Below are 23561 nucleotides of genomic sequence, written 5' to 3' on the forward strand. Positions count from 1 at the left end.
TGCTGCCCGGACGCCTGGGCCTCTTTTTAACCCCCCGGACGCCTGGGCCCCCTCCTTAACCCCCCGGACACCTGGGCCCTTCTTTAACCCCCTGGACACCTGGGCCCCTCTTTAACCCCCTGGACACCTGGGCCCCCTTTGCTGCCCGGATGCCTGGGCCCCTTTTTCCCCCTCCCCGGACGCCTGGGCCCCCCTTTTGTCCCTCAGACACCTGGGTCCTTTTTGCCCCCCGGACGCCTGGGCCCCTTCTGCCCCTGGACCCTTATTTGCCCCTTGGATGCCTGGACCCCTTTTTGCCCCCCGGACGCCTGGGCCCTTTCCCTCCAGGACGCCTGGGCCCCTTTTCCCCCTGGATGCCTGGGCCCATTTTTGCTCCCCGGACGCCTGGGCCCCTTTTACCCCCCAGAGACCCCCCGTTTCCCCTTGGACGCCTGGGCCCCTTCTGCCCCTGGACCCTTCTTGGCTCCCCGGACGCCTGGGCCCATTTTACCCTCTGGATGCCTGGGCCCCCTTTTCTCCCCCCCCATCACCTGGGCCCCCCTTTTCCCCCGGACGCCTGGGCCCCTTCTGCCCCCTGGACCTTTCTCCCCCCGGACGCCCGGGCCCCCCCCTGCGCGGGGGGGGGGGGTGACGCTCACGGGCTCGTTGACGCGGGGCACGAACACGGCCAGGACGAAGACGGCGGCAACAGGCGGCGCCAGGAAACTGCCCACGGCCTGGACGTAGTCGAACAGGCGGCCGCCCTGCGAGTGACGGACCAGGGGCAGCCAGGCCAGGCTGACGGCCACGAGCGCCAGGACCCACAGCCTGCGGGACAGCCGCGGCGTCACCCGGAGCGGCACCCGCACAGTGTCACCTGCACAGCGTCACCCACACGGTGTCACCCGGAGCGGCACCCACACGGTGTCACCCGCAGCGTCACCTGCGGCATCACCCGGAGCGGAACCCAGAGTGTCACCCGCGGCGTCACCCGCATGGCGTCACCCAGACCATCACCCGCACAGTGTCACCCGGAGTGTCACCCACATGGTGTCACCCAGAGCGTCACCCGGAGCGTCACCCACACGGTGTCACCCGCGGTGTCACCCATGCGGTGTCACTGGGAGGGATGGGGCTGCACAGACTCCAGGGCCCCCCCTGGACTCCCGGCCCCTTTCCCAGATTCCCAGCCCTTTCCCAGATTCCCGGCCCTTTCCCGGATTCCCGGCCCCTTTCCCGGATTCCCGGCCGTTTCCAGATTCCCGGCCCTTTCCGGATTCCGGCCCCTTTCCCAGATTCCCGTCCCCGCATTCCGGCCCTTTCCCGGCACCTCCCGGCCAGCAGCAGCTCCCGGGGCCCCGCGCGGGGCCGGAGCCGCCTGTAGAGGTCGAGGGTTCCCAGGGCGCTGGCGCTGGCGAAGATGGAGGCCAGGGAGGACATGAGGGCGGCCAGGACCACGGCCAGCATGAGCCCGCGGAGGCCTGGGGGGGCACGGGGGGGCCTCAGCGACCCCGGAAACGGAAAGACGGCCCAAAATACCCCAAAATACCCCCAAAACACCCCAAAATACCCCCAGAACACCCCAAAAACACCCCAAAATACCCCCAAACACCCCAAGATGGAGGCCAGGGAGGACATGAGGGCGGCCAGGACCACGGCCAGCATGAGCCCCCGCAGCCCTGGGGGGGCACGGGGGGGCCTCAGCGACCCCGGAAACGGAAAAAACGGCCCAAAATACCCCAAAATACCCCAAAACACCCCCAGAACACCCCAAAACACCCCCAAACGCCCTGGAACAGCCAAAAATACCCTGGAACAGCCTGAAACAGGTCAGAACCCCCAAAACAGCCCGGAACACCCACAAAACACCCCGGAACAGGCCAGAACAGCCCAGAACACCCCCAAACATCCCCCAAACACCCCCAAAACAGCCCCAAACACCCCAAAACACACCCAAATACCTCCAAAATACCCACAAACACCCCGGAACACCCCAGAACAGCCTAAAACAGCCCAAACACCCCAAAACACACGCAAATACCCCCAAAGCACCTACAAATATCTCCAAAATACCCCAAACACCACCAGAACACCCCAAAATACACCCCAACACCTCCAGAATGCCCCAAAACAGCACAAAACCCCTCAAAACACCCCCAAATACCCAAAGTTTTTCACTTTTCCCCAGATTTTCCCCATTTCCTCCCAGTTTTTCCCATTTCCCCCGTTTCTCCGTGTTCCCCCACTCTCCTGCTCCCATTCCCCTTCCCATTCCTGTTCCTGCTCCCATTCCCATTCCCGCTCCTGCTCTCATTCCCGTTCCCGCAGTCCCATTCCCATTCCCACTCCCGTTCCTGTTCCCATTCCCCCATTCCCATAGTCCCGTTCCCTCTCCCATCATTCCCGTTCCTGCTCCCATTCCCCACATTCCCGTTCCCGTTCCCATTCCCACATTCCCATTCCCGTTCCCATTCCCATTCTCACATTCCCCCATTCCCATAGTCCCATTCCCACATTCCCATTCCCCCATTCCCGTTCCCGTTCCCGGTACCGGGCGGCAGCAGCCTGGCCACCATTCGGGGGTAGGCGACGCTGGAACAGCCGGACGGGCTCCCGCAGGCCGGACACAACCGGCGGATCCGCACAGCGACCTCGTCTGCGGGGCAATGTGGGGCAGCTATGGGGCAGCTGTGGGGCAGCTATGGGGCACTATGGGGCTATGGGGCTGCTATGGGGCTGCTATGGGGCGCTATGGGGCTGCTATGGGGCTGCTATGGGGGCTGCTATGGGGTGCTATGGGGCTATGGGCTGCTATGGGGCGCTATGGGGCTGCTATGGGCTGCTATGGGGCTGCTATGGGGTGCTATGGGGCTATGGGGCTGCTATGGGGCGCTATGGGGCTGCTATGGGGCGCTATGGGCTGCTATGGGGCTGCTATGGGGCGCTATGGGGCTATGGGGCACTATGGGGCTGCTATGGGGTGCTATGGGGCTATGGGGCACTATGGGGCACTATGGGGCACTATGGGGCGCTATGGGGCACTATGGGGCTGCTATGGGGCTATGGGGCTATGGGGCACCGTGAGGCACCCATGGGGGAGGCAGCCATGTTGACCAGGCCCTGGCGGCCATGTTGGCCATGGCGGCCATCTTGGCGCTCACCCGGATACAGCACGCAGGCGGCCATGTTGGCAGCCATGTTGGCGGCCATGTTGGTGGCCATGTTGGCGGCCATGTTGGCGGCCATGTTGGCCATGTCGGCCATGTTGGCAGCCATGTTGGCGGCCATATTGCCTCTCACCCGGGTACAGCACGTGGGCGGCCATGTTGGCGGCCATGTTGGCAGCCATGTTGGCAGCCATGTCGGCAGCCATGTTGGCGGCCATGTTGGCGGCCATGTTGGCAGCCATGTTGGCAGCCATGTTGGCCATGTTGGCAGCCATGTTGGCAGCCATGTTGGCGGCCATGTTGGCGGCCATGTTGGCAGCCATGTCGGCCATGTCGGCGGCCATGTTGTCACTCACCGGGTAGAGCACGCGCGCCGCCATCCCCGGCAGCCATGTTGGCGGCCATGTTGGCAGCCATGTTGGCAGCCATGTCGGCGGCCATGTTGGCCATGTCGGCCATGTTGGCAGCCATGTTGGCCATGTTGTCGGCCATGTCAGCGGCCATGTTGGCGGCCATGTTGGCAGCCATGTTTTCTCACCCGGATACAGCACGCGCGCCGCCATCCCCGCAGCACCATCAGGAACATGGGCAGCACCTTGAGGTACCCGCACAGGAGGCAGCCGGCCCGGACGTGGGTCAGGGAGCGCCCGGCCAGGCAGCGCTGGACGATCACCTGGGCGGTGACGTCACCAACGTCACCATGTCCCCAATGTCACCACGGCCCCAGTGTCCCCATGTCCCAATCCCATCCTAATCACCTGGGCGGTGGCAGCGACGTCACCAACGTCCCCATGTCCCCAATGTCACCAATGTCACCAATGTCACCAACAGCCCCAGTGTCTCCAATGTCCCCAACGTCACCAATGTCACCAACGTCCCCAATGTCACCAACGGCCCCAGTGTCTCCAATGTCACCAACGTCCCCAATGTCACCAATGTCACCAAATGTCCCCAAAGTCCCCACATATCCCAATCCCTTCCAACCCCATCCTAATCCCAACCCAGTCCCATTTTAACCCCAATCGCATCCAGTCCCATCTTAATCCCTATCCTAATTCCATCTTAATTCCTATCCCAAGCCCTATCCCATCCCATCTTAATCCCAATCCCAATCCCCATCCCATCCTAATTCCATCTCAATCCCATCTCAATTCCAACCCCATTCCCATCCCAATCCCATCCCATCCCCATCCCAATCCCATCCCAATCCCCATCCCATTCCCATCCCCATCCCATCCCCATCCCCATCCCAATCCCATTCCCAATCCCATCCCCATCCCATCCCAATCCCATCCCATTCCCAATCCCATCCATTCCCATTCCCATCCCCATCCCCATTCCCGTTCCCATTCCCATCCCCATCCCATTCCCATCCCAACCCCATCCCATTCCCATCCCCATCCCCATCCCATCCCCATCCCCATCCCATTCCCATTCCCGTTCCCATCCCCATCCCCATCCCATCCCCATCCCCATCCCATTCCCATCCCCATCCCCATCCCCATCCCAATCCCCATCCCCATCCCATCCAATCCCCATCCCATCCCATTCCCATCCCAATCCCATCCCATTCCATTCCCGTTCCCATCCCATTCCCATCCCCATCCCCATCCCATTCCCATCCCCATCCCCATCCCATTCCCATCCCATCCCCATCCCAATCCCATCCCCATCCCATTCCCAATCCCATCCCAATCCCATCCCAACCCCATTCCGTTCCCGTTCCCATCCCCGTTCCCGTTCCCGTTCCCACCTGGTCGTGCACCAGTACCAGCCCCCCAGCACCGCCAGCCCCAGCAGCATTCCCGGCCAGGGCAGATCCCGGGAATCCGGCGCCCGGAGCAGCCGGAAGGCGTCGGGGGGGGGGCGGCCGCAGGGGCCGCTGGAGTTGGGAGCCAGGGCCAGCGGGAAGCGGCTCCGGAGGCCGCCGTAGCCGCCCACGGCGCCGAGCGCTGCGGAACGCCGGGAATGAGCGGGAATGGGGTGGGAATGGGGCGGGAATGGGATGGGAATGGGTGGGAATGGGGTGGGAATGGGATGGGAATGGGGTGGGAATGGGATGGGAATGAGCGGGAATGGACGGGATGGGAATGGGGTGGGAATGGGATGGGAATGGGATGGGAATGGGATGGGAATGGGATGGGAATGGGGTGGGAATGGGATGGGAATGGGATGGGAATGGGGTGGGAATGGGGTGGGAATGGGCGGGAATGGGGTGGGAATGAGCGGGAATGGGATGGGAATGGGGTGGGAATGGGATGGGAATGGGGTGGGAATGAGCGGGAATGGGATGGGAATGGGATGGGAATGAGTGGGAATGGGATGGGAATGGGATGGGAATGAGCGGGAATGGGATGGGAATGAGTGGGAATGGGCAGGGAATGAGCAGGAATGGGCTGGGAATGGGATGGGAATGGGTGGGAATGGGCAGGGAATGAGCGGGAATGGGCGGGAATGGGATGGGAATGGGTGGGAATGGGATGGGAATGGGTGGGAATGAGATGAGAATGAGCAGGAATGAGCAGGGAATGGGATGGGAATGGGATGGGAATGGGATGGGAATGGGATGGGAATGGGGTGGGAATGGGATGGGAATGGGCAGGAATGGAATGGGAATGAGCCGGGAATGAGCGGGAATGAGCGGGAATGGGGCGGGAATGGGGTGGGAATGAGCGGGAATGAGCGGGAATGGGATGGGAATGGGATGGGAATGGGGTGGGAATGGGGTGGGAATGGGATGGGATTGGGATGGGAATGGGGTGGGAATGGGATGGGAATGGGGTGGGAATGGGTGGGAATGGGATGGGAATGGGGTGGGAATGAGCGGGAATGAGCCGGGAATGAGCGGGAATGGGGAGGGAATGGGGTGGGAATGGGATGGGAATGGGTGGGAATGAGCAGGAATGGGGTGGGAATGGGATGGGAATGGGATGGGAATGGGATGGGAATGGGATGGGAATGGGATGGGAATGGGATGGGAATGGGCGGGAATGGGGTGGGAATGGGATGGGAATGAACGGGAATGGGGTGGGAATGAGCGGGAATGAACGGGAATGAACGGGAATGGGATGGGAATGAGCGGGAATGAGCGGGAATGGGCGGGAATGGGATGGGAATGAGCGGGAATGGGATGGGAATGGGTGGGAATGGGCTGGGAATGGGTGGGAATGAGATGGGAATGGGATGGGAATGGGTGGGAATGGGATGGGAATGGGTGGGAATGGGATGGGAATGGGGTGGGAATGAGCAGGGAATGGGATGGGAATGGGATGGGAATGGGCGGGAATGGGATGGGAATGGGATGGGAATGAGCAGGAATGGGATGGGAATGGGCTGGGAATGGGATGGGAATGGGTGGGAATGGGATGGGAATGGGATGGGAATGGGCGGGAATGGGATGGGAATGGGCGGGGATGGGAATGGGATGGGAATGAGCGGGAATGAGCAGGAATGGGGTAGGAATGGGATGGGAATGGGATGGGAATGGGATGGGAATGGGATGGGAATGGGTGGGAATGAGCGGGAATGGGATGGGAATGAACGGGAATGAGCAGGAATGGGCGGGAATGAGCGGAAATGGGCGGGAATGAGCGGGAATGGGTGGGAATGGGCTCGGAATGAGATGGGAATGAGCAGGAAGGGGCTGGGAATATGGGAAATGAGATGGGAGTGCCAGGAATGAGCCGGGAATGGGCTGGGAATGAGCGGGAATGAGCAGGAATGAGCCAGGAAGGAGCTGGGAATATGGGGAATGACATGGGAATGCCGGGAATGGGCCAGGAATAACAGGAATGTTGGGAATACTGGGCATGCCGGGAATACCCAGAGTTCCCAGCAGTCTCCCAGAACTGCCCAGAGCCTCCCAGAGCCCCCCCCTCCCACACACGGAGCTGCTGGGAATGGGCTGGGAATGCCGGGAATTGTGGGGGATCCCGGGAGGCGTCGGGAGACCCCCAGACCCCCCCAATGTCCCCCAATGTCCCCCAATCCCCCCCATGTCCCCCCCATTATCCCCAATTCCCCCCCCCCCCCCCGTTCCCACCGTATCCGGCCAGGACGGAGGCTCCTCCCAGGATCACCCCGGTCTGGACGACGTCGGCGAACATGAGCGCGGCCAGCCCGCCTGCAGGCCCCGCCCACAAGTGAGGACACGCCCCCAAATGAGGCCCCGCCCCCTGCAGGCCCCGCCCCCAAATGAGGCCCCGCCCCAAATGAGGACCCGCCCCAAAATGAGGACCCGCCCCCAAATGAGGACCCGCCCCCAAATGAGGACCCGCCCCCAAATGAGGCCCCGCCCCAAATGAGGACCCGCCCCCAAATGAGGCCCCGCCCCAAATGAGGACCCGCCCCCAAATGAGGACTCGCCCCCTGCAGGCCCCGCCCCCGCCCCCGCGTCAGGCCCCGCCCCCGCCCCAGGACACGCCCACCCTGGACACGCCCACCGGCGCCCCGCCCCCTCGCGGTCACCATTACAGCTGGGGGTCCGGGTCAGGCCCCGCCCACCCAAGCTCCGCCCCACTGTTATTTTAGGCCCCTCCCCTCCATGCCCCGCTCCCCCCAGGCCCCGCCCCCTACCAGTGACCATTAAGGCTGCAGTGTTGGGGTTAAGCCCCTCCCACCCAAGATCACGGGCCCCGCCCCCGAGGCCCCGCCCCCATCAGGCCCCGCCCCCCCGAGGCCCCGCCCCCTCGAGGCCCCGCCCCTACCGGTGACCGTGTAGAGGGCCGTGACCCCCAGCAGGGTCAGGGTTAGCCCCCCCCCCCGAGGCCCCGCCCATTTCGGCCCCGCCCCCCGAGGCCCCGCCCCCTCGAGGCCCCGCCCCCCCGAGGCCCCGCCCCTACCGGTGACCGTGTAGAGGGCCGTGACCCCCAGCAGGGCCCCCACGGCCACGTAGAGGTCCCAGCCCAGGGCCTCCTGCACGAACAGGGCCCCCGAGAACAGGTCCACCTGGGGGCGGGGCCGGAGGGGGCGGGGCCAGAACGGGGCGGGGCCAGAAAAGGGGCGGGGTCAGAACGGGGCGGGGTCAGCACGGGGCGGGGGGGCGGGGCCAGGAGGAGCCTCTCAAGGGGTCCCCCCAGCCCCATAGGAGCCACCCTGGCCCCATAGGGGATCCCAGCCCTATAGGAACCCCCAGCCCCACAGCAGCCCCAGCCCCATAGACCCCCCTGGGCCGCATAGACTCCCCCCAGCCCCACAGATCCCCCCCCAGCCCCATAGCAGCCCCCAGCCCTGGCCCCATAGGAGTCCTCAGCTCCATAGCCCCCCTCCCGCCCCATAGATCCCCCCCCAGCCCCACAGACCCTCCCAGCCCCATAGACCCCCCTGGGCCGCATAGACTCCCCCCAGCCCCACAGATCCCCCCCTGCCCCATAGCTCCCCCCAGCCCCACAGATCCCCCCCTGCCCCATAGCTCCCCCCCAGCCCCATAGCTCCCCCCCGCCCCACATCCCCCCCGCCCCACAGACCCCCCCAGCCCCACAGACCCCCCCCAGCCCCATAGATCCCCCCCCGCCCCACATCCCCCCCGCCGTGGGGCGCACCGAGATCTTGGTGCTCACGTAGAGCAGCAGCGACAGCAGCGACAGCAGCAGTTGGATGCGGCGGCCCCCGAAGCGGCGCCGGAGGTACTGGGGCATGGTCAGCACCTGGGGACACGAGTGTCACCAATGGTCACTGGGGTGTCACCAAGGTGTCCTCAGTGTCCCCAAGGTACTGGGGCATGGTCAGCACCTGGGGACGGGGACACCAGTGTCACCAACCGGGGTGTCACCAACCGGGGTGTCCCCAAGGGGCTGGGGCATGGTCAGCACCTGGGGACAGGGACAGGGACACCAGTGTCACCAGGGTGTCCCCAGGGTGTCCCCAAGGTACTGGGGCATGGTCAGCACCTGGGGACAGGGGACACCAGTGTCACCAACCGGGGTGTCACCAAGGGGCTGGGTGTCCCCAGGGTGTCCCCAAGGTGTCCCCAAGGTACTGGGGCATGGTCAGCACCTGGGGACAGGGACGGGGACAGGGACAGGGGTGTCCCCAAGGTGTCCCCAAGGTGTCCCCAAAGCTCTGGTGCAGGTACTGGGGCATGGTCAGCACCTGGGGACACGAGTGTCACCAACCGGGGTGTCACCAACCAGGGTGTCCCCAAGGTACTGGGGCATGGTCAGCACCTGGGGACGGGGACAGGGGTGTCCCCAAGGTGTCCCCAAAGCGGGAGCACAGGTACTGGGGCATGGTCAGCACCTGGGGACAGGGACAGGGACAGGGGTGTCACCAGGGTGTCCCCAAGGGGATGGGTGTCCCCAAGGTGTCCCCGGTGTCCCCAAGGTACTGGGGCATGGTCAGCACCTGGGGACAGGGACGGGGACACCAGTGTCACCAGGGTGTCCCCAAGGGGCTGGGTGTCCCCAGGGTGTCCCCAAAGCGGGGGCACAGGTACTGGGGCATGGTCAGCACTTGGGGACGGGGACACCAGTGTCACCAGGGTGTCCCCAAGGTGTCCCCAAGGTGTCCCCAAGGTGTCCCCAGTGTCCCCAAGGGCTCCCAATGTCCCCAAGGTGTCCCCAAGGGGATGGGTGTCCCCAGAGCGGGAGCACAGGTACTGGGGCATGGTCAGCACTTGGGGACGGGGACACGAGTGTCACCAACCGGGGTGTCCCCAAGGGGCTGGGTGTCCCCAAGGTGTCCCCAGTGTCCCCAAGGGCTCCCAGTGTCCCCAAGGTACTGGGGCATGGTCAGCACCTGGGGACACGAGTGTCCCCAAGGTGTCACCAGGGTGTCCCCAAGGGTCCCCAAGGTGTCCCCAGGGGGTCGGCTGTCCATGGAGGGAGCCCAGATGTCCCCAAGCGGTCCCTGAGGTGTCCCCAAGGTGTCCCAGGTGTCCCCAAGGTGTCCCCAGTGTCCCCAAGGGCTCCCAGTGTCCCCAAGGATCCCCAAGGTGTCCCCAAGGTGTCCCCAGTGTCCCGGAGGGTCCCAGGCATCCCCAAGGGCCCTGGTGTCCCCCAAGGGATCCAAGTGTCCCCAAGTGTCCCCAAGGGTCCCAGATGTCCCCAAGGTGTCCCCATCGTCCCCATCGTCCCCGTTGTCCCCATCATCCCCATCGTCCCTGTTGTCCTCTTTGTCCCCGTTGTCCCCATTGTCCCCAATGTCCCCCCATTGTCCCTGTTGTCCCCATTGTCCCCATTGTCCCCATTGTCCCCCCATTGTCCCCATCGTCCCCGTCGTCCCCGTCGTCCCCGTTGTCCCCATTGTCCCCAATGTCCCCCCATCGTCCCCGTTGTCCCCATTGTCCCCATTGTCCCCCCATTGTCCCCATCGTCCCCGTTGTCCCCAATGTCCCCCCATTGTCCCCATTGTCCCCCCACTGTCCCCATCGTCCCCATCGTCCCCATCGTCCCCATTGTCCCCATTGTCCCCAATGTCCCCCCATCGTCCCCGTTGTCCCCATTGTCCCCATTGTCCCCCCATTGTCCCCATCGTCCCCGTTGTCCCCAATGTCCCCCCATTGTCCCCATTGTCCCCCCACTGTCCCCATCGTCCCCATCGTCCCCATCGTCCCCATTGTCCCCATTGTCCCCAATGTCCCCCCATCGTCCCCGTTGTCCCCATTGTCCCCAATGTCCCCCCATCATCCCCATTGTCCCCATTGTCCCCATTGTCCCCATTGTCCCCAATGTCCCCCCATTGTCCCCAATGTCCCCCCATTGTCCCATTGTCCCCATTGTCCCCGCTCACCCCCGCGTTCCTGTAGACGGGGACGAAGACCCAGCCCAGGAGGAGGACGATGAACATGGCCTGGGGGAGGGGCCACGGGGTCAGGGGGCGGGGCCAGCGCCGAGGGGCGGGGCGAGGGCCGGGGGCGGGGCTAGGGCAGAGCGGGGGAATTGGGGGTAACTGGGGGTATTCGGAGGGTATTGAAGGGTTTGGGGGGTATTTGGGGGTATTTTGGGGTGTTTGGGGGGTATTTCAGGCTGTTTTGGGGTATTTGGGGGTGTTCCGGGGGCATTTCGGGGTGTTTCAGGGGTATTTGGGAGTATTTTGGGGTGTTTTGGAGGTATTTTGGAGTGTTTTGGGGATATTTGGGGGGTATTTGGGGGTGTTCTGGGGGTATTTGAGGGTTTTGGGGGTATTTGGGGGTGTTTTGGGGGATTGGGCATTGTTTTGGGGGGTATTTGGGCGTTTGGGGGGTGTTTGGGGGTATTTTGGGGTGTTTCAGGGGTATTTCTGGGTGTTTCGGGGGTGTTCTGGGGGTGTTCCGGGGGTGTTTTGGGGTGTTTCCGGGTGTTCCAGGGGTATTTCCGGGCGTTCCGGGGGTGTTTTGGGGTGTTTCAGGGTGTTTCCGGGTGCTCCGGGGGTGTTCTGGGGGTATTTCCGGGTGTTCCGGGGGTATTTCCGGGCGTTCTGGGGGTGTTTTGGGGCGTTTTGGGGTGTTCCTGGGTGTTTCGGGGGTATTTCCGGGCGTTCCGGGGGTGTTTCGGGGTGTTTCCGGGGGTATTTCTGGGTGTTCCTGGGTGTTCCGGGGGTGTTTTGGGGCGTTCCGGGGGTGTTTCGGGGTGTTTCGGGGTGTTTCCGGGGTGTTTCCGGGGTGTTTCCGGGTGTTTCCGCTCACGTGCCACTCGAAGCCGCCCACGGCGATGCCGCCGGCCGCCCCCGTCCCCGCCAGCCCCACGAAGTGACCGGAGCCGACGTTGCTGGCGAAGAGGGAGGCGCCGACCTGGGGACAATGGGGACAATGGGGACAATGGGGACAATGGGGACAATGGGGACAATGGGGACAACAGGGGACATTGGGGACAAGGGGGACAATGGGGACGATGGGGACAAGGGGGGGCTATGGGGACACAAGGTCCCTCCATGTCCCCCAACACCCCCATTGTTCCCCTTGTCCCCATCACCTCCATTGTCCCTCTTGTCCCCCATTGTCCCCATTGTCCCCAACACCCCCATAGCCCCCATTGTCCCCAGTGTCAGTCATGGGTCCCCATCACCCCCATTGTCCCCAGTGTCCCCATATCCCCCATGTCCCCATGGTCCCCCCAATGTCCCCCATATCACCCAATGTCCCCAACGTCCCCCAGATCCCCAATATCCCCCCATGTCCCGCAATGTCCCTCCATGTCCCATGTCCCCATTGTGCCCCATATCCCCCATGTCCCCAATGACCCTCACGTCCCCAATGTCCCCCCATATCCCCCATCGCCCCCATTGTCCCCAACACCCCCATTGTCCCCATTGTCCCCATTGTCCCCATTGTCCCCAACACCCCCATTGTCCCCATCGCCCCCATTGTCCCCATCGCCCCCATTGTCCCCATCCCCCCCATTGTCCCCATTGTCACTCACGGGTCCCCACGCCATGTTCCTCCCCGCCAGGAAGAAGCCGCTCACGGTTCCGCGCTGGCCCCGACGCAGCGACTGCGACACCCCCCAATGTCCCCAATGTCCCCAATGTCCCCAATGTCCCCAAGCGGCTCCCGTGGTCACTCATTAACCCCCCCCCCCCGCTAATTAGGGCCTCATTAGCAGCCCCCTTTGGACCGGGGCATTGTGGGTAATCGTTAACCTGGGGGGGGGGGGGGACAATGGGACAAAGGACAATGCGGGGGGGGGGGGGGGACATCGTGGGGTGTCACAGGGGGGATTTGGGGACATCTGGGTCACTCAATGGGGTGGGGGGGGTCTTGGGGCGGGGGGTCCTGGGGTGTCACTTAGGGGTCCCAGGGGGCAGTTATGGGTCCAAAGGGGTCCCAGGGGGCACTTATGGGTCTAGGGGGGTGGTTATGGGTCCCAGGGGGCATTTAGGGGTCCTGGGGTGTCACTTATGGGTCCCAGGTGTCACTTAGGGGTCCCAGGTGTCACTTAGGGGGTCCCGGGCTGTCACTTAGGGGTCCTGGGGTGTCACTTATGAGTCTGGGGGGATGGTTATGGGTCCCAGGGGGCACTTAGGGGTCCCAGGGTGTCACTTATGGGTCCCAGGGTGTCACTTAGGGGTCCCAGGTGTCACTTATGGGTCTCAGGGGGCACTTAGGGGGTCCCAGGGTGTCACTTAGGGGGTCCCGGGCTGTCACTTAGGGGTCCCGAGCTGTCACTTAGGGGGTCCCGGGCTGTCACTTAGGGGTCCCGGGCTGTCACTTATGGGTCTGGGGGGATGGTTATGGGTCCCAGGGGGCACTTAGGGGTCCCAGGGTGTCACTTATGGGTCCCAGGGTGTCACTTAGGGGTCCCAGGGTGTCACTTAGGGGTCCCAGGGGGCACTTAGGGGGTCCCAGGGTGTCACTTAGGGGTCCCGAGCTGTCACTTAGGGGGTCCCGGGCTGTCACTTAGGGGTCCCAGGTGTCACTTAGGGGGTCCCGGGCTGTCACTTAGGGGTCCCAGGTGTCACTTAGGGGTCCCAGGTGTCACTTAGGGGTCCGGGGGGGTCGCGGCCCTACCCAGAGCCCCACGGCCATGATGAGGCCGAAGTAGCTGCCGATGACGCCGACGTCCCACGCGGTCACGGCCACCGCCCCCCCCGCCATGGCGCCCCACGAGGGGCCCCGGCGTCCGGGACCCCCTATATACCCAAAGGGGGGGCGGGGCCAAGGCCTCCTGCCCCTCCCCCATGGCCCCACCCACAAGGGGCCCCTCCCCCTGCCCCCTCCCTCCCCATTTGTCCCCATTGGACCCAGGAGTCCGGGTCATTCCCCTCCCCCCGCCCAGCTTGGGGCCCCGGCGTCCGGGAGGGGCCCAGGCGTCCGGCTGGGGGGGAGGGGCAAACCCCGCCCCCTCCCCCCCCCCAAAAACGCGATTAAACTAATAAAACAGGCGGAAACTACAACTCCCATCGTGCCCCGCGCGCCGCCCCCGCCTCCCAGCGCCGCCGCGCCGCCGCGAAGCATCCTGGGACTTGTAGTTCTCCCCCCAAAGCCGCGCGCGCATGCGTGCTACCCCCCTCCCCACATTTCGGGGTATTTCGGGGTGATTCGGGGCATTTCAGGGGTTTTGAGGTGTTTCGGAGCGATTTTGGGGGTGTTTCGGGGTATTTTGGGGTGTGTCGGAAGTTTTTCGGGGCATTTTAGGGGGTTTTGGGTTTTTCGGGGGTATTTTGGGGTGTTTCAGGGCGTGGAGGCAGCGGCGCGCGGGGGCTGCTGGGAGTTGCAGTCCGCGCCGCGCTGCCCTCGATCGCTCCATCCCCTCGGCGAACTACCAAAATACGCCCCAAAATACCCCCGAAACACCCCCAAATACCCCCGAAACACCCCCAAATACCCCTGAAACACCCCACAACCCGTGAAACGCCCCGAAACACCCCGAAATGTGGAGGGGAGTATGGGGGGAGCACCCTGGGGTAACCGCGCGCGGGGGCTGCTGGGAGCTGTAGTCCGCGCCGCGCTGCCCTCAATGGCTCCACCCCGCCCGAGGACTGCAGCTCCCAGCAGCCCCCGCGCGCGTGGAGGGGAGGGGGGAGCAGCCTGAGGTAGCGGCGCGCGCAGCCTCGGGGGCTCGCGCGGGGGCTGCTGGGAGGTGTAGTCCGCGCCGGGGGCGGAGCCATTGGCAGCAGCGCGGCGCGGACTGCAGCTCCCATGACCCTCCGCGCGCCGCTACCTTCACGCCCCAAAACACACCCGAAATAACCCGAAACATCCCCAAAACACACCTGAAATACCCTGAAAAACCTCCAAAACCCCCGAAATACCCCGAAATGTGGAGGGGAGTGGGGGGGGCACCCTGGGGCAACCGTGCGCGGGGGCTGCTGGGAGCTGTAGTTCGCGGCGGGGGTGGAGCCATTGGCAGCAGCGCGGCGCGGACTGCAGTTCCCATGACCCTCCGCGCGGGCGTGGAGGGGAGGGGGGAGAGGCCTGAGGTAGCGGCGCGCGCAGCCTAGGGGGCCCGCGCGGGGCCTGCTGGGAGCTGTAGTCCGCGGCGGGGGCGGAGGCATTGGCGGCTGCGCGGCGCGAACTACAGCTCCCAGCAGCCCCCGCGCGCGCGTGGACGGGAGGGGGGAGCGGCCTGAGGTAGCGGCGCGCGCAGCCCGAGGCGCTCGCGGGGGCTGCTGGGAGCTGTAGTCCGCGCCAGGGGTGGAGCCATTGGCGGCGGCGCGGCGCGGACTCCAACTCCCATGAGCCCCCGCGCGGCGGCGGCGGCCGGCCGGGCCGTGAGGCGGCCGCCATGTCGCGTCCCGCGGGCATGGCGGAGCCGCTGGGCTGGTGCGTGGCCGCCGTGGGCGCCGCGGCGGAGCCGGCGCTGGGCCGGGCGCTGCGGGCGCTGCGGGGCCGCCACACGCGGCGGCCGGGGGGAGCCGCGCGGTTCCGCGAGCGGGGCGGGCTGGAGCCGCTGCTGCGGCTGCTGCGGCGGGAGCCCCGGGAGCGCCGCACCCTGGAGCTGGCGCTCAGCGTCCTCGCCAACTGCTGCACCGAGCGCGGCTGCCGCCGCCAGGCCCGGCGGCTCGGCGGGGTCGGGAGGCTCGGTGAGCGCGGGGGAGCGCGGGGGAGCGCGGGGGAGCGGGCCGGGGGGCCGGACACCGCTATGGGGGGAATGGGGGGGGGGGTCTGGATACCCCTATGGGGGGACTGGGGGGGTCTGGTTACCCCTATGGGGGGAATGGGCCGGTCTGGATACCCCTATGGGGGGAATGGGGGGGTCTGGATACCCCTATGGGGAGAATGGGGGGTCCGGACACCGCTATGGGGGGAATGGGGGGGGTCCGGTTACCCCTATGGGGGGAATGGGGGGATCTGGTTATCCCTATGGGGAGAATGGGGGGTCTGGATACCCCTATGGGGGGACTGGGGGGGTCTGGATACCCCTATGGGGAGAATGGGGGGGGTCTGGTTATCCCTATGGGGAGAATGGGGGGTCCGGACACCGCTATGGGGGGAATGGGGGGGGGGTCTGGATACCCCTATGGGGGGACTGGGGGGGTCTGGTTACCCCTATGGGGAGAATGGGGGGTCTGGTTACCCCTATGGGGGAAATGAGGGGGTCTGGTTACCCCTATGGGGGGAATGGGGGGGTCCGGACACCCCTATGGGGGGAATGGGTGTGTCCGGTTACCCCTATGGGGAGATTGGGGGGGTCCGGACCCCCCATAAGGGAGATTGGGGGGCTTTGAACACCCCTATGGGGAGAATGGGGGGGTCCGGACACCCCTATGGGAATATGGGGTGGTTCAGTTACCCCTATGGGGAGAATGGGGGGTCTGGACACCCCTATGGGGAGAATGGGCCAGTCCAGATACCCCTATGGGGGGACTGGGGGGGTCTGGACACCCCTATAGGGAGAATGGGGGGTTCCAGACACCTCTATGGGGTGAACGGGGGCGTCTGGTTACCCCTATGGGGAGAATGGGGGATCCGGACACCTCTATAGGGAGAATGGGGGGTCCGGTTACCCCTATGGGGAGAATGGGGGGGTCCGGTTACCCCTGTGGGGTGAATGGGCCGGTCTGGACAACCCTATGGGGTGAATGAGGGGGGTCCAGACACCCCTATGGGGAGAATGGTCCAACCCAGCCCCATTGGGGGCCATTGGGTGGTTCCGCCCGCCCCATTGGGGCCCATCATGGTGACGTCCCCGCCCCGTGTCCCCAGTGTCCCTGCTGTCCCCCGCTGTCCCCGAGAGCGTCCAGGACCGGGTGGCCCGGGCGCTGGCCAACCTGGCGCTGGAGCCCGACGGCGCCCAGGACGTCCTCGACGCCGGTGAGCGACGCCGCGTGGCACCGGGTGGCACCGGGTGGCACCGGGGCCCTGGGGTGGCACTGGGGTCCTCGGGTGGCATTGGGTGGCATTGGGTGGCATTGAGTGTCATTGGGTGTCATTGGGTGTCATTGAGAGTATTTGAGTGTGATTGGGCGTCATGGGGATCCTTTGGGTGTCATGGGGTGTCATTGGGTCCCTTGGTGTCCCTGGGGTGTCATGGGGTGTCTTTGGGTGTCATGGGGTCCCTGGGGCTCCCTTGGGTGGCACCGGGACCCTGGGGGTCCCCTGGAATCCCTGGGGTGTCATTGGGTGTCATTGGGTGTCACTGAGTGTCATTGAGTGTCATGGGGATCCCTTGGGTGTCATTGGATCCCTTGAGTGTCATTGGGTGCCATTGGGTGCCATGGGGATCCCTTGGGTGTCATTGGGTGCCATTGGGTGTCATTGGGTGTCATGGGGATCCCTTGAGTGTCGTTGGGTGTCGTTGGGTGCCATGGGGATCCCTTGGGTGCCATTGAATGCCATTGGGTGTCGTTGAGTGTCATTGGGTGTCGTTGAGTGTCATTGGGTGTCATTGGGTCCCTGGGGCTCCCTTGAGCGTCATTGGGTGTCACTGAGTGTCATTGAGTGTCATGGGGATCCCTTGGGTGTCATTGAGTGCTGTTGGGTGTCATTGAGTCTCTTGGGTGCCATTGGGTGTCATTGAGTGTCATTGGGTGTCATTGAGTGTCATTGGGTGCCATTGGGTGTCATTGAGTGCCATTGGGTCCCTTGGGTGTCATTGGGTGTCGTTGGGTGTCATTGGCTGTCATTGGCTGTCATGGGGATCCCTTGGGTGTCATCGAGTGCCATTGGGTGCCATTGGGTGTCATTGGGTGTTATGGGGATCCTTTGAGTGTCATTGGGTCCCTGGGGCTCCCTTGAGTGTCATTGGGTGCCATTGAGTGCCATTGCGTGTCATTGGGTCCCTTGGGTGTCATTGAGTGCCATTGGGTGCCATTGGGTGCCATTGGGTGCCATTGGGTGCCATTGGGTGTCATTGAGTGCCATTGGGTGCCATTGGGTCCCCTCGGGTCCCCTCGGGTCCCCGGTGTCCCCATCGCTGACTCCGCCCCCATGTCCCCCCCAGGGGCGGTGCCGGCGCTGGTGGCCCTGGTGGCCTCGTGCGGGTCCCCGCGGTGCCTCCAAAGCGCCGCCCGGGCCCTGCGCATCCTGGGCGGCCACGCGGGGACCCGCGGGGCCCTGGTCAGCGCCGGGGCCACCGCGGCGGCCACCGCGCGCCTGGGGACGCTGCCGCGCGGCCACCCGGCGGCCACCGCGCTGGCACGGGCGCTGCGGGCGCTGCGCGGGGACACCGGGGACACCGGGGACAACGGGGACAGCGACGTCTGCGCGGGGGACACCGAGTGCTGCTGTCACCACGGGGCCACCAACAAGGACGCCAGGTGCCACCATGAGGCTATGGGGGCCACCGACGTCTGCACGGGAGCCACCAAGTGCTGCTGTCACCACGGGGACACGGGAGCCACCAACAAGGATGAGGACACCAGGTGCCACCACGTGGCCACGGGGGCCACCAACATCTCCACAGGGGCCACCAAGTGCAGGTGCCACCGCGTGGCCACCGGGGCCACCAACAAGGACACCAGGTGCCACCACAGGGCTATGGGGGCCACCAACATCTCTATGGGGGCCACCAAGTGCTGCTGTCACCTTAGGGACACAGGGGCCACCAACAAGGACTCCAGGTGCCACCACGTGACCATGGGGGCCACCAGTGAGGACACCAGGTGCCACCGCGTCACCTTGGGTGCCACCGACGTCTCCACCGGGGCCACCAAGCGCAGGTGCCACCGCGTGGCCATAGGGACCACCAAGGAGGACACCAGGTGCCACCGCGTGGCCACGGGGGCCACCAGCGTCACCCTGGGGGCCACCAAGTGCTGGTGCCACCGCCTGGCCTGGGGGGCCCCCGACGGGGACGAGGACACCGGGGGCCACCGCGCGGCCTCGGGGGCCACCGACGGTGACAGCGACGTCCCCACGGCGGCCACCGGGTGCAGGTGCCACCACGTGACCTTGGGGGCCACCAGCAACGACGCCACCGTGGCCGCCATCGTCTCCATGTTGGCCACCAAGTGTGGGTGCCACCGCGTGTCCCCATGTGCCACCAATGGGGACAAGGACACCAAGTGCCACCGCACGGCCCTGGGTGCCACCGCCGGTGACAGCGACGCCGGGTGCCACCACGCGGCCATCGGTGCCACCAACGGTGCCGCCAACGTCCCCACAGCGGCCACCAACGCCCGGTGTCACCACGTGGCCCTGGGGGCCACCGCCGATGCCACCGATGTCCCCAAGTGCCACTGCGTGTCCACGGGCGCCACCAGTGACAGTGACAGTGACTGCGTGTCCCCGAGTGCCACCACCGACGTCCCTGAGTACGACTGTGTGTCCCCGGATGCCACCACCGATGTCCCCGAGTGCCACCATGTGTCCCTGGATGCCACCACCGATGCTACTGACGTCCCCAAGTGCCACCAAGTGTCCCTGGATGCCACCACCACCAATGACAGTGACATCAGATGCCACCCTGTGTCCCCGGATGCCACCGCCGATGTCCCCAAGTGCCACCGTGTGTCCCTGGATGCTGCTACCACCAATGACAGTGACACCGGCTGCCATCATGTGTCCCCAGGTGCCACCATTGATGTCCCTGAGTGCCCCCACATGTCCCCAGGTGCCACCCCCGCTGTCCCCGAGTGTCACCACGTGTCCCTGGATGCCGCCAGCACCATCAGTGACAGTGCCACCAGGTGTCCCCACGTGTCCATGGGTGCCACCACCCCCAATGACAGTGACACCGGGTGCCCCCACGTGTCCCTGGGTGCCACCACCACCAATGACAATGACCCCAAGTGTCACCACGTGTCTCCAGGTGCCACCCCCCGCAATGACAATGTCCCCAAGTGTCACTGCGTCACGCTGTGCGCCACCACCACCCCCAATGACACCGTCCCCAAGTGTCACCACGTGTCCCTGGATGCCACCACCACCAATGACACTGTCCCCAGGTGTCACCACGTGTCCCCAGGTGCCACCCCCCCAAGTGACACTGTTCCCCGGTGTCACCGTGTCACGCTGTGCGCCACCACCACCCCCAATGACGCTGTCCCCAGGTGTCACTGCGTGTCTCCACGTGCCACCACCCCCAGTGACAATGTCCCCAAGTGTCACCGCGTGGCGCTGTGCACCACCACCATCAATGACGGTGTCCCCAAGTGTCACCACGTGTCCCCGACTGTCACCACCGCCCATGACAATGTCCCCAAGTGCCACCGCGTGTCCCCAGGTGCCACCCCCTGCAATGACAGTGTCTCCAAGTGTCACCGCGTCGCGCTATGCTCCACCACCACCATCAATGATGGTGTCCCCAAGTGTCACCACGTGTCCCCGACTGTCACCACCGCCCATGACAATGTCCCCAAGTGTCACCGTGTCGCGCTGTGCTCCACCACCACCATCAATGACAATGTCCCCAAGTGTCACCGCGTGTCCCCAGGTGCCACCCCCTGCAATGACGCTGTCCCCCGGTGTCACCGTGTCGCGCTGTGCGCGCTGGCGGCCGCCTGTTCGCGGGGTCCCCTCCGCCCGGCCCTGGGCGCCGCAGGCGCCGTGGAGGCCGTGGCCGCCGCCGTGCGCCGCGCGCGCCTGTCCCCGCCGGGTGACGTCCCCGCGCGCCTGGCCCGCGCGCTCTGCCTGTTGTGCCGCGAGGCCGTCAACCGCGCGCGGGTGACGGCGGCCGGGGGCCTCGCGCTGCTCGTGGGGCTGCTCGGGGACGGGCGCGCGCGCCGGGGACGTCACCGCGTCCTGCTGGCGCTGGCCGCCTTCGCCTACGACCGCGCCGCCCTGCGCGACCTGCTGGCCCTGGGGGCGGCCCCGCTGCTGGCCGGGGCGCTCGGGGGGGACGATGGGGACGACGGTGGGGACGGTGGGGACGTTGGGGACGACGGGGACAGCGGGGACGACGAGGACGGCGAGGACGAGGACAGCGTCTCCGTGGACCTGCCCCGCGGGGACGCGGGGACCAGGGGACACGGGTGAGTGACGGGGGACAAGGGGGGGACCGGGGGGCTCTTGGGGACAACCTCGGGGTCTAGGGGGTCCCCTGGGTCAACCTGGGGGTCCTGGTGTCACCCTGGGGGTCTGGGGGGGCCCTTGGTGTCACCCTGGGGTCCCCTGGGTCCATCTATGGGTCCTGGTGTCACCCTTGGGGTCCCCTTGGCCAATCTGGGGGTCCTGGTGTCACCTTTGGGGTCCCCTTGGGTCCATCTATGGGTCCTGGGGACACCCTGGGGGTCTAGGGGGGGGTCCTGGGTCCATCTATGGGTCCTGGTGTCACCTTTGGGGTCCTTTGGGTTGATCTATGGGTCTAGGGGGGGTCCTGGTGTCACCTTTGGGGTCCCTTGGGTCACTCTGGGGGTCCTGGTGTCACCTTTGGGGTCCCCTTGGGTCCATCTATGGGTCCTGGTGTCACCCTGGGGGTCCCTTGGGTTGATCTATGGGTCTAGGGGGGGGTCCTGGTGTCACCCTTGGGGTCCCCTTGGGTCACTCTGGGGGTCCTGGTGTCACCTTTGGGGTCCTTTGGGTTGATCTATGGGTCTAGGGGGGTCCTGGTGTCACCCTTGGGGTCCCCTTGGGTCCATCTATGGGTCCTGGTGTCACCTTTGGGGTCCCCTTGGGTCACTCTGGGAGTCCTGGTGTCACCTTTGGGGTCCCCTTGGGTCCATCTGTGGGTCCTGGGGCCACCCTGGGGGTCCCTTGGGTTGATCTATGGGTCTAGGGGGGGTCCTGGTGTCACCCTTGGGGTCCCCTTGGCTCCAGGTCGGGTCCCCATCCCCCCCCCGGGTGTCCCCACCCCCCTAATGTCCCCTTGTCCCCCCCAGCTCCTGGCTGTCCCCCCCCCGCCGCCCCCCCCGCCGCGTCCCCCCCCTGTCGGCCCTGGCGCTGCCGGCGGAGCCGGGGACGTCGTCGGGGACACCGGGGACGTCACCGATGTCCCCAAGGGGCCGCGGGGACGCGGGGCCGGCCCTGCTGCTCCTGGGCCGCCTGGTGGCCGCCGAGGACCCCCCGGTGGCCCTGGCCACGGCCACCACCGTGGGCGGCCTGGTGGGCTACGTGGTGGCCGCGCTGGGGACGACGTCACCCGGGGTGTCACCGGTGTCACCGGGGGTGTCACCCGGGCCCTGGCGGGCCCTGCGGCTCCTGCAGCGGCTCCTGGGCCACCCCGGCTGCCTGGGGACCTTGGTGGCCTCGTACGTCCCCTCCCTGCTGCGGGGGTGGCTGCTGCGGGGGGTGGCGCCGGGTGACGCCGAGCGCCTGTCGCGGGGGGACGGGGACGGTGACACCGACGGTGACAACGACGGTGACGGTGACACCGACGGTGACGGCTGGCGGCACCCGCGGAAGGAGCGGCTGCAGGAGCTGGGTGAGGGGGACAGTGGGGACAATGGGGGGACAATGGGGACGTTGGGGACCATGGGGACATTGGGGACAACGTGGGGACAAGGGGGGGACCATGAGGACATTGGGGACAATGGGGATGCTGGGGACAATGGGGACATTGGGGACATTGGGAACAATGGGGACGTTGGGGTTAAGTGGGACATTGGGAACAATGGGGGCACGCTGGGGACAATGGGGACAAGGGGAGGGTGCTGGGGACAATGGGGATAACGGGGACAAGGAGGGGACACTGGAGGCATTGGGGACAATGGGGACGTTGGGGACGAGGAGGGGGTGCTGGGGACAACGGGAGGACGCTGAGGACATTGTGGAGACAAGGGGGGACAATGGGGGAACGTTGGGGACAATGGGGCACAATAGGGACATTGGGGACAATGGGGGGGACATTGGGGAAGGATGAGGGGACACTTGGGGACCAGGGGGGTCCCTGGGGCAGGACATGTGTGCGGGGCTGGGGGTGTCCCCCCCATGTCCCCTCATGTCCCCCTCATGTCCCCCCCGTGTCCCCCCGTGTCCCCCCATGTCCCCCCCCATGTCTCCCCCGTCCCCTTGTGTCCCTCCATGTCCCCCCATGTCCCCCCCTCACGTCCCCTTCATGTTCCCCCCATGTCCCCCCATGTCCCCCCGTGTCCCCTCATGTCCCCCCCATGTCCCCCTCATGTCCCCCCTGTGTCCCCCTCATGTCCCCCTCATGTCCCCTCATGTCCCCCCCATTTCCCCCCCCATGTCCCCCCATGTCCCCATGTGTCCCCCCTCCATGTCCCCCCCCGTCTCCCCATGTCCCCCATGTCCCCCCATGTCCCCATGTCCCCCCCATGTCCCCATGTCCCCCCTCCATGTCCCCGCAGGCCGGTGGCTCCTGCGCTCGGTGGCCGCGGTGGCCTCGTCCCCGTTCGGCCGGGGGCTGCTGACCCACACGTTGCGCTGCGGGGCCGGCCCGGCGCGCCTGGCGTGCGCGACCGCGTTACCCGTATTGGCAAGGTATGGAATAACCTATAGAACCTATAGAATAACGTATAGAATAACCTATAGAATAACCTGTAACGTATGGAATAACGTACGGAATAACCGACCCTGCTGACCCACACGTTGCGCTGCGGGGCCGGCCCGGCACGGCTGGCGTGCGCGACCGCGTTACCCGTATTGGCAAGGTAATGTATGGAATAATGTATGGAATAACCTATAGAATAATGTATAGAACACTCTATAGAGCCGGCCCC

General features: G+C 65.6%; 1 protein-coding gene across 1 annotated transcript; it reads right to left on the reverse strand.

Moving 5' to 3' along the window:
- Positions 1-638: 638 nt before the first annotated feature.
- On the reverse strand, positions 639-12553 carry LOC148590158 (sodium/glucose cotransporter 2-like; the record flags this gene model as incomplete). Its single annotated transcript, XM_088539411.1, is given in 12 exon segments — positions 639-807; positions 1310-1460; positions 2531-2635; positions 3685-3714; positions 3717-3824; positions 4904-5098; positions 7189-7269; positions 7988-8093; positions 8687-8791; positions 10875-10934; positions 11749-11853; positions 12482-12553. Coding segments are annotated over 12 exon segments (1230 nt in total), but the record flags the coding sequence as incomplete, so codon positions are not given.
- Between the last annotated feature and the right edge of the window lie 11008 nt (positions 12554-23561).

This window comes from Tinamus guttatus, unplaced genomic scaffold (assembly GCF_059628265.1).
Source record: "Tinamus guttatus ecotype Peru unplaced genomic scaffold, ASM5962826v1 Tinamus_guttatus_pri_ptg001656l, whole genome shotgun sequence".
In the NCBI taxonomy this organism is placed as follows: Eukaryota; Metazoa; Chordata; class Aves; order Tinamiformes; family Tinamidae; genus Tinamus; species Tinamus guttatus.